General features: G+C 60.2%; 1 protein-coding gene across 6 annotated transcripts in view; it reads right to left on the bottom strand.

Moving 5' to 3' along the window:
- TNS1 (tensin 1) overlaps window positions 1–12519 on the bottom strand; it is a 65260-nt gene that overhangs the window by 35536 nt on the left and 17205 nt on the right. For all 6 annotated transcript variants that reach the window (XM_085310963.1, XM_085310964.1, XM_085310966.1 and 3 more), the window contains 9 exons: window positions 12203–12325; window positions 11612–11676; window positions 11383–11466; window positions 11133–11245; window positions 10351–10411; window positions 8650–8725; window positions 8335–8464; window positions 7820–7885; window positions 6921–7082 (listed from right to left, as the gene is read on the bottom strand). In XM_085310963.1, the coding sequence (XP_085167089.1) occupies window positions 6921–7082; window positions 7820–7885; window positions 8335–8464; window positions 8650–8725; window positions 10351–10411; window positions 11133–11245; window positions 11383–11466; window positions 11612–11676; window positions 12203–12325 (880 nt within the window). The remainder of the gene's footprint in view (window positions 1–6920; window positions 7083–7819; window positions 7886–8334; window positions 8465–8649; window positions 8726–10350; window positions 10412–11132; window positions 11246–11382; window positions 11467–11611; window positions 11677–12202; window positions 12326–12519) is intronic.

Below are 12519 nucleotides of genomic sequence, written 5' to 3'. Positions count from 1 at the left end.
AAGCCGCAGGGTCCCTCCACCACGAAGGCTCAGCTCCGGGACGGGGCCCCGGGCAGCTGCCGGGACATGGGTGCAGCAGGCGCAGAGCCTCCGAGGGGAGGATGGAGGAGGGAAGGGCTCGCTGGAGACAGAGGAGGTGCTGTTCCCTTCCCCTCCTTCCCAGACCACACAGGGACGGGAGCGCTGGCGGCCCCGAGCCGGAGGGGCAGGGCAGAGGCAGCTCAGAAGGGGGGCTCGGGAATGCCTGCGTCTAATTTCGTGAGGACAGTCCCGGGCCCGGTTAACTCCTCCAGTGAGGTGCTGCGGGGAGGGTGAGACGCCAGCTGCCATGAAGGAAGGACAGGGGACAGACAGCTCCTAGCTATGAATATTAACTACTTCCTCCACAGGCAGGGCTGCGCCGCGTTAACCATTTCCTAGGCACAGCGGCAGCCCGYGGGATGGAGGGACGGTTTCCCGGAGGGCCAGTCATGCAGCCTCCCCGTGCCCGGTGCTGAGCAGCACCCCACTGGGCTGGTAGGATGAGGCCGCCAGCTGCAGTAACTCCCCAGTTTGTGATCCCCAGCCCTGCCAGGCACCACTGCGCACAGCTGTCACATCTGTCCTCAAAGAGCAAGTACACATTTTGGGTGAGAAGAGGGGATGTCCCCTCAGGCTACGCATGATGCTTTAACCCAGCCAGGAGGCACAGCCAGAATTGCAAATGCAAGTGTCTCACTGGAGACTTGAGTTTCTCCTTCTAAAATAAATACACAGTTCAAGAAGAGTGGAAATCAYTTGTGGCCGAGTCACCAACCCCTTCTGAAGGCCACGGCTCTCCGTTTTGGCTCTCCTGACGCAATCTCTCAAACCCACCCCATTTCTGCAAATCCTTTTCTCTGCCCTTTCCCCCACCATCGTCCTCATCACGAGCCGTGCCAGTGGGCCCTCGCCAGTGCTCACACATTCACGCTGCATTAGTGAGCAGAACCATGGCATGCGTGGCTCTATCCCAAAGCAGGAGGCACAGCATGACTCACATCCACCCAGGAGTGCCTGGCACTGGTCTAGCTGGTCCAAGTTAAAATCTGCACTGGGTACAAGCTGACAATTCACCAGCCCAGGTGACTACAGATCAGCACATGAATCCATTTCTTGGCCCTGCCTGGAAGCCAGATGAGATTTAATTCCCCTTTCCCCTCACCTTTGCTGCTTAATCGACCCAAAATACACAGCAAAATATTGTGTACACATTTGCAAATATAAAATGCACAAAGCAAATGTAAAATCTCCACTCTATTCCCCCAAAAGTCTACATTTCTCCTATTCCAGTCCATGCCCACAGAGAGCTAAGAAGAGCCACATTTTCAAGTAACCCCTTGGCTCAGGTTCTCCTTTGGTCCAAATAGTGAAACCCACAAAGTCAGCAAAAAAAATCTGCTTCTGTTTTGCTTGCTTTTTTGCCATTTCCCCCCACCCCCATTTCCAAAGCTCCTGTCAACCRTGGACACCTTACGGGAGGTCAGGCCGAGCTGCCCCCCAGCTCTGCTGCTGACAGCACTTGCTGCCCGGAGGCCTGCACTTGKGCTCTCGTGCACACTCACTCCAACAGGGCTTGACTTCAAGGAGAAAGGGAAGGCATGGAGCKCTCAGAGCTGACAAGCCTGTCCTTCCCTCCCTGCCTGGCACAGCAGCCCTGCCAGGTAGCTGCATCTCCAGCCCATCCCAACACTCCAGCATTTTCCTTGCAGGGACCAACCGCAAGAAACAAGGAGAAACTCTCCTGRTTCAAAGTCTCGTAGAGTCAAGTCCAGCCTAGCCAGACCCTGCTGCTCAGGCAGAAGGTGCGGAGCCRGCCTCCCCTCGCCAGACCCTCCAGACCCCCAAAACTCCCATCCCACCGAGCCCTTACCTTGCAGCGGCCAGAGCGGACAACCGCAGAGAGGGGCGGGATGGGGAGGGGGAATCGGATTCCTTCAGCTTTAGTCAGCTGGTGAAAGTGAGATGAGAGCCAGTGGCTCCCTCCCCGCTGAGCCCGGCCAGGGGACGGAGCCAGCCAAAGGCGGGGAGAGCAGCAGCCCGGTGCTGCCAGCAGCTTCAGCAATGGCTTTAACAGCTCCAGCCTGGCCCATTTTGGCTCCCCGCCTCCAGAATAACTTGCTCACCTCCTCCTCCATGTACCCAGTCTGTCCAGGCAGGCTGCACATGGCTATGGGGCTGGTGGTCTCAGTCCCAGACATGTGGGGGAGGATGTGTCCCCACTACGTGAGATGCTACCAGCAAGAGCAGCCACCACCCCCCATYGCAGAGACCCTCAATATTAGGGGGAACCACTGACAGCAACCCCTTCCAGGGACCTGCCAACCCACAGAAAGGCATTGGATTGGGATCCAGCTTGATTCAGGCGCCCTGAGATCCCCCCAGCCTCTGCCACTCTGGGGCTCTGGCTCTCCCCGCCCTGTGCCATCCCGGAGGTGCAGGGTGTTCAGCCAGCTCCCCACCCCAGTTATACACCCTTCCCTGACAAGCTCCTCGGCCAGCCCAGCCCATGCCGATGGGTCRAGCGGGGCCAGTGCAGCACCGCTGAGCTGCACAGAGGGTGCCGGGAGGAGCTGCAGGACCGGCACGGCCCCGGCCAGAGGAAGACGCCCTAGGATGGGGTGCGGAGACCTCCCTGTCCTGCACGCCCACGGCCCGGGGGCACGGGACCGGGCTGGGCTGCACCTCCCTGCTCCGGCATCCACTGGTGAGCCTGGACRGTGCAGGCTCCCCAGGCAAGCAGGGAGCGGGCAGGCGGTCGGGAAGGCACGGCGGAGCCGAGGCAGGAGGAGGAAGGCATCAACATCGGCCAGGAAGGTTTCACGGCCCGGGCTGACCTGAGGTGCTGCAATCCCCGTTCCCCATGCTGGAAAACCCCATCTCTCTCCCAGCACCGGCAGCACTCTGGGACAGCGGAGCCATCCCTGCCRAACGGCACGGAGGGAGGGCAGCACGCACGCGCGTGAGCGCGGCCAAGCCTCGCGCCAGAAGCATTACTCAGGTGGGGATTTAGCAAGTCTCCAGCAGATGTTGGACTTGGCCAGGCCTCGACCGCCTCCGTTCCAGCGTCAGCAAGGCCTTCRGCACAAAGAGGAGGCAGGCAGGGCCGGCCCACTGCGGGGACGGCACGGCCGGGCCGGGACGCGGGAGGGAGGCAGGCAGGCTGGGCACCAGGACGTGCTGGCAGAGCAGCGGTGATGATGGTTACAGGGAGCTGCTGAGCTGGGGACACGTGCCCGGCCCTTCTGCACAATTTCACCCTGACGATGGCCAGGATGGAGCCCAGTGTTCACCCCCTCCATGCCACCACACTCCAAACCCAAGGACAACCCCTCCCAGACAGCTCTGGGTGAGCCCTCACCCCACACCCTGCTCTGCAACAGCACCAATTTTCTCAGAGAAATTTAGGCAACAAATATTCCCCTTCCACCTGTGTTCACCCTGCTCTGCAGTACCCCAAAAGTCTCTGCAGAGATCCTGCAGCAAGCTGCAAACCCAGCGGTGYGCAGCCCCTAAGCCCCACTGGCTAGGGAAAGGCCTCTCGAGGAAGCAGCGTGGGGTGCGCAAGACTGCCCGCGGCTCGGCTCGATGCCCCACAGCCAGCACGGGCACRGGAAGGGGTTGGCCCCGCTCGCTGCTCCCTGCAGAGCGACCCGCCTGGAGGGATCCCACAGAGTTTTCCGACTGACAAGCTCCCTCACAATGGAGACGCCTAAAGAAGTAAGCATTTTGGACCCTGACGCTCAGGCCTTACTGGTTYCCCTCTACGGGACATGACGCACACCGAGTCCAGGCAGAGGGCTGCAGTCTGCTCTGCCCAGGTCCACACRGAGGGGAGGCACCAGGCACTGTTCGAAGCATCCTTCAGCCTGCTCCACCCTGGGGAGGGGACACCTGAACCCCCAGAGGCAGCTGAAGGAAGAGGTACCCCCATCACTGGCCTCCACAACCAACCACTTGGCCAACAGATCACAGCCGCAATTGCCAGAGGAACCTGCCACGGAGCCATCATTGGTCCCCAAGTCCCGTCGGGGAGAAGGAAGGAGGGGAGGGAGCTGCAAGGTGCCGGGGACACGGCTCACCTTGTGCAGCGCAGGAGTGGATGGCATGTGGCGAGACAGGACCAGGGCGTTCCCTCCTCAGGGCAAAACCTGTCATATCCCAACTGCACTGCGACTCAGTTTCCCTTTCCCTAAACTGCTGAGAATAAGCACATTGGAGCTGAGGGTAGCACCAAGGCAGTACCATCCCCAGCAGATCCCCCAGGAGACCTCCAGGATCCACCAGCCCCTCTGCCTTCAGGGCTACCTTCCCCTCAGGATCACCTCCAGCCCACGGGGCGTCCATCTAGCCCAGTAGCCCCTCCAAGCCTGGGTGGGACCCCCAAACAGAGCTAAAGTGCCCGGAGAAAAGGCGTCCCCCTCACCAAGAGCTGCTGTGCCCGACCACGGCKCGGCGGCCGGCGGCAACGCAGGGCAGAGGGAACCCACCGGCTCGCAGGAGATCCCGTCTTCCCGCAGCGCAGCGGCTTCTCCGGGGAGCCTTCACCGAGCCGCGGGGAAGGGCAGTGGCACAGGCGAGGAGCCGCAGCTGATCCCAGCCCGGCGCTGGTCCCCGTGCCAGCCTCACCCCCCTCCGCCCCCGGCCGCCGCTCGCTCGCGCCTGCCGTGCCAAAAATGTGGCGTGCAATTCCCTGACCAAATAAGGCGAGAACAACCATAAACAAGGACCCCCTCGCGCAGCCTCCTCTTCCGCCTCCCCGGACACCGGGGCCCCGATCCCGGCCCGTCCGTCCGCACGCTCTGGCGCCCCGCGGCCCTCGCCTGCCCGCGGTCCGCAGGTTGCTGGAGCCAAAGGCCAGGGGAGAGCGAGGGAGGAAGGAAACGGAGCTGGGAAAGAGGGAAAGTCCCAATGGAGAGGAGGGAAGCAGAGAGCTCGAGCCGGGGCCAGCGCCCTCCTCGCGAGCCCGCCGCGGCCGCTCTCSCCACYGCAGCTCCAGGTGCCTCCGGACGGCGTGGGGAAGGTCCCCTATAGATGGGCTGCACGCAGAGCGGACGTCCCCAGCCTGGCCACCGCTCTGCACCCCACTGTCCCGGGGGGCCGCCCCCGTTCCCCCGGGAGACCCGCGTTCGGATGGGAACGCTCTCGCCCGGAGCGGAGGCAGAGCAAGGTGGCACACCGGTGCGGCGAGGCACGCCGTTCTCTGCAGGCAGAAAGGGGCTGCCAGCCAGTCCCACCGGTTYGGAGCAGAGTCGGAGCGCCCGGACACGGGTCTGTACTCACGGGGGGACGCGTCCCCTTCCCTAGCGGCTGGACCCGCAGCTCCGCGCGGGAGCTGTTTGCTCGGGCCGCGTCCAGGCCAAAGCTCTCCGCGGCTTGGCGCGCAACCAAGAGGGAGCCCGCTCGTACGTAAACGCTGGCGCTGCCCACCGCTGTCCCCCAGGAGAGGCCACGCTGACGCCCGGCTCCGCGCAGCAGGAATGGGGTCACCCCGGGTGCCCGAGGCGCCCGCCGCATAGCTGAGCCCGCGCGTCACGAGTTCTCTGTTTACCGCCCTGCGCCAAGGCAGGGCGCCTCTGCCAGCTCCGCGCAGCCGCCCCAGGGCTGGCCCCATGCTCTGCCTGGGGGCAGGGGACTACCTCGCCCGCCCCGGGCACCCAGGGGCCCCCCTGCCCTCTGCAACAAACCCGGCCGCACACAGCTCCGCCGTGGCGCGGCGGCGGCAGCCGGCGACCTTCAGGCACACCGGGGATTGCAGCTGTCCCTGCTTCACGCCGCTCCAGGGACGCCTGGCCGAGCCGGCTGCAAGGACCCGGCCAGGAAAGTTCAGGCATCTGTTCGGCCACAGGTGGTTTCCCAGCCGGGACATGGGCCCACCACTCCTCGACAGGAAAGTACGCTCTGTTCCTGGCAAGCGGGCGAAGGCAATCATCTTGCGCCATCCTAGAGGGTGCTCAAGAGAGTTTCCTGGGCTCTGAGCAACAGCACAGGCCCTCTGGTGCTAGTGAAGTATCCTTTTCCCCAAGGGGAAACTGAGGCACGGCGATGTCCCACAACTTTGCCACACTGGCACCACAAGAAAGGAGTTGGAAGACTTAATGTCCTCAGCCGGCCATTCTGTGGGCCAGCTCCTGGCTCCCAAAAGAGGTTTTTAGTGGGCCTGGGATCTTTATGTGGTTTCCCAAGGCTCTGGGAGCAAGCAGTATGTGAACTAGATCCTGCTCTGCACAAACAGGACTGTGAGAGCAAGAGCACCAAGAGAAGAGCCTGAGCTCCAAGTCACCACGGGAGGARAGAAGTCAGTAAGAACTTCCCACCAGAGCTCAGTACTTCTCCTTGGCACCATCTCAGATCACCTCCATCAAGGTTCATTATTCCCTCTGGCCCAGCTATTTAGAGATTTCCAGTTCCCCTGAGGGAGATGTGGCCAGATGGATCACCCAGCTGGCCTACAGGCACTGGAGAAGTCTCGGGGGAACACATGGGTTTACCCAGGTGCCAGCATCCCRGTGCAGCCCTGCTCATGTGAGAAACCTGTCTTCAAGACATGGAGACACTGCAGAAACCTGAACAGACTTGGGCTAGTGACGACCCCTAACATCACACCCTGCCTCGCCTCCATGAACCTGCCCTCGAGGCTCAATGTCCTGCAGTGGGGGTCCCTGCAGGCTTAGAGGACAGCTTTTTTGCTCATCCACCTGTCCCCAAACAGTAGCACAAGCCCTTTGGCCATGCCGCCTCCCCAGCAGTGGTCATGTCCCCCCAGCTTTGCTGCCTGCCAATTTCTCCTTCTCCAAGTAAAGGAGGGTGGATTTTCACAGGGATCCTTTTACCATATTCATCTCCCCAGGAACAGGACGAGAACCTGTGGATTACCCCAACAAACTGCCCACAGCCCTAACCTTTCTCCAGGTGTTTGCCAGCCAGGGGTGGCTCAGCCCAGGAGCCCTCCACACTGTCCTCACGCTGAATGTTGAARTTCTCGTAGGAATCCCACCGGATGAGTGGATCAGATGTGTTGTAGTCCACAGAGACACTGGGCCCATTCTCCAGGTGCTCCATACCTGGGAAGATGAGGGACAGTCAGTCGGGGTGAATCAAGATGGGAGAAAGGTGGAGAGGAGGTGCAGGCAAGGGAGAGAGGGGCAGTGTCATAACATAAGGCAGAAGAATCGCATATTGGCCCTTCTGCGGGATTTGGTATCCCATGATGGCACAGGATGCTTCATGGGACCAGACAGAGCAGATAGTGAAAGGGATTTCCTGATGGACAGACAGAAGAAAAGGGGTACAGCCAGGCAAAGAGGGCAGGAGAGTGTCCAGGGTAGTGAAAAGGAACAGGGAGGCCAAGGGACGGAATGGGAAAAGTGCATCAGGACACACAGAGAAGGTGTACAAGGTTGGCTGGGGATTGCCTAGGGTCAAGCAGAGGGACCCACAGCAGGCACGCCTAGTGCTGGACTTGTTTTTTTTTGGGGGGGGGAGGGTCTCCATTCCCACATGCCCCCTCCCTCTCTCCCAGATCAGTAAGTGTCTCAGAGTGCAGCTTTCCCAGAGAGGTGAGCCAGGGCTCCAGGGCACCCCTGGGCACTCCAAGAGCGGTTGGTGCCTGGCTCCAAGGATCACCCCCCGATAATTAGGGGGCTGCAAACAAGACAGGGGGAGGAGGGAGGAGCAGCACAGGCCAGAGATGGGGTGCAGGGTGGCAGGATGGTAGGAAGGGTGTTGGAGGTGCAGGGAAGAAGGAGAAGGGAGCCAGCATCCAGCCTACCCACCAGGGCACAGGGAGAGCCAGTCATACCTTGGATCTTCTCGGGACCATAGGAGAACACAAACTCCACCTTCCCGTACTCAGGGAAGCGGTCATCTGGGAGAGGGAGAGAGCAGAGCAAGGGGACCATCTCCATCTGTCCCTCTGACAGCATCCACACGACCACTCCAAACACATCCAGAGCACAGGGCACTACCCCAGCCAGCTCAAGAACAGGGAGCTGGTGTGAGATATTCCAGTGTGGGGCAATGCCCCAGCCCTCCACAGTCGAGAGCTGGGCAGGAAACAGACCMCAGTGATACCAGCATGAAGCATCTCAGCTAAGAAACAACCACAAGGCAATCCCTCCTTATCAGTACCAGATCTGGGCAGCGAAGGAGACAGTGCCATCACCTGTCCCTGAGTGGCACCACACTCCATGGAGCAGGAGTGGTGGGTGCCCAGACATCCCAGCAGTGGGAGCAGCGTCAGAGCTGCAGGAGAAGCACGGAATTGGRAGAAGGGAGTTTACAGGAGGAGGATGCTGCAAAGACACGCATGCTTACCTCTAAAAGCTTCATCTAAATCCTCCTTGCCAAAGACAATGTCAAGGTCGTGCACAGCACACGTGTGGAACTGCACGCGGAAAATCACATCACGGGTCGGGCTGCGAAACTTCTTGTGGTAGCATTTCAGCTGCAGAGAGGAGACAGAACAGGCCATGAAGACTTGCAAATCCCTAGGAGCCCCTAGAGCTGGACAGGAGGGGAGCCCTGGGACCCCCAAGTGGAGCCAGGATGCTCTGAGCCCTGAGGCTCCTGGTCCCCCAACTGCCTGGGCCTCACTGCACGGGAAGCTGGGCTGGGGATGAGGCTCCTTACCAAGATATCACCCTTGAGGAGTAGGCCGGGCTCAATGGTGATGCAGATGCCCATCTGGCTGTCGCCTTGCACGTTGCTGTGGAGAGGGATGGCAGGAGAACATGAGCCATGGTGCAGAGACCAGGCACTGGGCAGCAGGGAGGAGTCACAGCTGGAGACAGGAAAGCTCCCCCTGCAGCACCCATTGCTGCCTCCACCTGCACCTTCCACCCAAAATTAGCTGGGAAGGCCCTCAGAAAAGGCTCAAAGCATGGAGCTGGCTTTCCTGGTGGTAGAAGAGGATCACATCCCCCACCTCAAGGGGCACCTCAATCCCAGGGGAGAGGTAGACAGGAGAGAGACACTGAGACAGCTTGATAAGGATGTCAAAATCCTGGGTCAGAGGGTTTGACTGGGGCCTGAGCAAGAGGGCTAAGTTTTCATGCCCCCCACCCTGCTCCTGTGTTTCAAGTCGGACAAGGGACAGGGAGAGAGAGGTCTCAGGGGAAGGACTCTTCTCTGCCTCAGTTTCCCTGATGAAAGTGCTTCTCTCCCTAGTGTGACGGGGAGTTGCTTCTGAGCGGTGGTGTCACCGTCTGGCAATTGGGGACAAGTATGGGGGATGAGAGAAGAAGGGAGTTGGATTTCACAGGCAAGATGAACCTGGAGCTTATTACCAGCGTCCCATAAACAGTCTATTAAAAGCTGGAAGATGAGGCTGGGATGGCAGTAAATCTCGGCTAACGGGGACGCCCAGCCAGCCAGGAAGGGAGTTTCCRGTTCAGAGGGATAAGGTGGGACTACCCCAAAGATGAGGGGCTTTGCTCCCTCCCAAGAGGGCTCAGCCACAGGCTGGAGGTGGGGCCAGGAGCTGGGGATCCCAGGCTGGGACACAGCCTCGACACTGTGTCTGGAGAAATCGGCTCCTGCTTTGCCTTTGACAGCACTCGCTCCGGGGGCTCCAGCCCTGGCAGGGCCAGGGAGACCCCAACAGGGGTGCAAACTCACCCCAGGGTGCTCCCACTGGAGAACAGTGCCAGGGTAAACCATGGGAAGGTTAAATGGCAGGGGTGGGGGGAGGCCTTTTCTGAGTTCAAAAAGACAATTTAGAGGGGCTCTGGGAAAGAAGCTCTTCACAACAGCTTTTCCCCAATCTACTCTTTAATTCCAAGGATGGGGACACAGGCTTGGGGGTCAGGCAGGTTTTAGTCCTATAGGGTACATGGGGATACCCTGGGGAGGAAGAAACAGCCCTGTGAGAGTGTGTCTCAGGAGCGAGTGCTTGTGACCGTGACGGGGCAGGGAGACGGTGTTTTAAGCATCGCTCAAAGCTCTCCTSGTAGTAGGAGCAGCTCTTTGGCCAGAGAGAAAAGAAACGCCTCCATCCCCAAAGGAGGGAGAGGTGTCCCCTGCTCCCTGCCTGGGACAACCAGCCCCGGGCTCCGCGCAGCCCCAGGCTCCCTCTGCCGATACACAGAGTCACTACAGCCCTCCCAGCAGGGGGGCCCAGTCCTGCCCAGTATAGCCCAGCACAGCTAGTCATTGCCTTCAAGGAAGGGGGAGCCGCCGTTACARTTCCCACCAGCCCCAGCACAACAAATGGACTTGGCTTTGAATCCCTCCATCTGCCCCCTCGCAAAAGCCCCCATGAGCTGGGCGAGGAAGGTAACACCCCAGAGCCCCGTGATGGAGGGAGAGCAGAGAGAGGAGATGGATAGTTACTAGATCCCCGAGGTGTAGACGGGCTGCATGGCCTGGTAGATTTTCAGGAAGGGCCGACAACCTGGAAGACATCAATGAAGGGAGAGAAGGCGCCTTGTTAGTCGGCAGGGCGGAGGGGCCAGGGCAGGGATTAGTCACGGGGTAGAAATCCAAACAGCGTGGGAGCCAAGGCAAACAGCCGCTCCCCGCCTCGGCCAGGCAGCATCTGCGAGGGAGCCAGCTGTGGGCAACATCTGGAGCAGCAACAGGGAGGCAAGATGGGCCGAAAAGGATGCTCCCAGGCTGGGCAGGGCCGGCCGTTATGGGGAAAAGGGGAAGCCAGGACCTGCTACAGCACAGATGGGTCCTATAAGACCTGTGCCAAAGGTTGGGCTGGTGATGGAGGCAGGACAGAGCCTGCTCGGTCCCTGAGCTAGGGACCCTTTCTCAGTGCCCTGGTGGGAAGTGGCACCAGGCAGGACACTGCATCCCCAGGCCAAGCCTCAGCTTGGTCCTGTCCTCTGAAAAGCTATCAGAAAAGCCTCCTCACCCTGCAGCTCTGGCAGCTGCCAGCACTGAGAGCCCCAGGACAGGAGGAGTTCCCAAGRGGAGGGCATCCCTGTGGGAAAAGGCTCGTGTCTGGCTACTAGGAGTAGTCAGTTGGATGGAGATGAAAGGGAGGAAAGAATTCCAATTGCCCAGGAAATTATGGGGGAAAAAAACTCTTAGCAAACAAGTAGTCTGGCAGCATGAGGCAGTGGTTAGGGCATGGAAGGGTGGAGGGAAGGCTCAGGGACACCTACCGCCTTTCGACTCAAAGTTGGGGATGCCGTGCATGATGACGTGGTGGAGGAAGAGAGGTTTGTTGTTCATCTTGATAGTGCCAGACAGGAGGCCGCTGAAGTAATGGATATACCTAGAGCAGGGACAGGCAGGTTGAGGTAGGACAGAGTGGAGCAGCTCCATCAGCTTGCACTCAACTGCCCCACAGAGCTCCTGCTACGCCTTGGCCAAGGGGGCAAAACTCAGGCTGCGATGCACGCCAGGACCCACCTCTTCTGTGAGGGCTGTCCCACCGGCACCACCTTGTCCTCGTAGAAGCGCTTCATGGCAAACCTGTCCAGAGCCTGGTCCGCACTGCAGGAACRAAAGAGCATGTGAAGGGAAGGAAGCCCTCAGCACCTCGTGGCACCTGGACGCAGCACCAGCARGGGCTGCAGGAGACTGACAGAGGGCTGAAGCACAGTGGTGGGAGAGATGCAGCCCCAAGGGCCTGTCTCACCTGGCCGAGATGTTGCTGTAGTGCATGTAGGCAGCCACGACAACCCCCAGCCGGCCGCGGTTCCCCTGTGGGCACAAGGCAAAGGAGCTCACAGGGGTGGCAACATATGTGAGCACCCGGGCACGGCTGCCGTGCACATGGGCACGCACACACCAGCCTCTGCATACACACTGCACACAAGCCCACTCCTGCACGCACACACCATGCACRTGCCAACTTCTACCTACACGCACACCAACCCCTATATACAAATACCGCACGCATGCTGACCCCCCGTATACATCACGCCAACCCCTTCCACAGACGTCTAACACACACTATGCACCCAAAAACCCCATAGACACCTTGAGCCAYGTGCACCCCAAACCCTGCAGGCACACCATACACCCTGACCCCTATACCCACACACTCATCCGCAGGTACAYCGAACCTATATACACACATGCCAACCCCCCCACACACCCCCAAACCAAGCAATCTCCTGCACCTGCCAACCCCTSTGGCTGCTCAGCCTCGTCCCTGCGGCCCCCCGGGCCCCACTCACCCCCAGCTCCCCATCATCATGTGCCCCTAGGACAGAGCCTGGCCCACCTTGTTGTGCAGCACCACCATGTTGTGAGGCGCCGCGTTGAGCCACGTGTCCATGGCTTTGCAAATGCTGCAGATCTTCTCCAGCGCAGGGGTGTGCAGGTCAGGCCACCCAAAATCCAGCACCTGTGCAGAAAGAGGAGCACCGGAGGCAGGCGGTCATACCCGTGCCTTGTTCTGCCCCCTCTACAGCCCCTCTGCCTACTGGTATGCAAAGCCTAGGGCATGTCTCCAGGGTGGGCAAAGCGAGGAAATGCTACCGCATTGCCCTGAAATGTTCATCCAAGCTTCTCTACTAGAAGTGCACCCCACTGCCAAAC

Source organism: Rhea americana, unplaced genomic scaffold (assembly GCF_003343005.1).
Source record: "Rhea americana isolate MKP2758 unplaced genomic scaffold, rheAme1 scaffold_33, whole genome shotgun sequence".
Taxonomy (NCBI): domain Eukaryota; kingdom Metazoa; phylum Chordata; class Aves; order Rheiformes; family Rheidae; genus Rhea; species Rhea americana.
The sequence above is the reverse complement of the archived record's forward strand: the minus strand, read 5'-3'. Positions and strand labels throughout refer to the sequence as shown.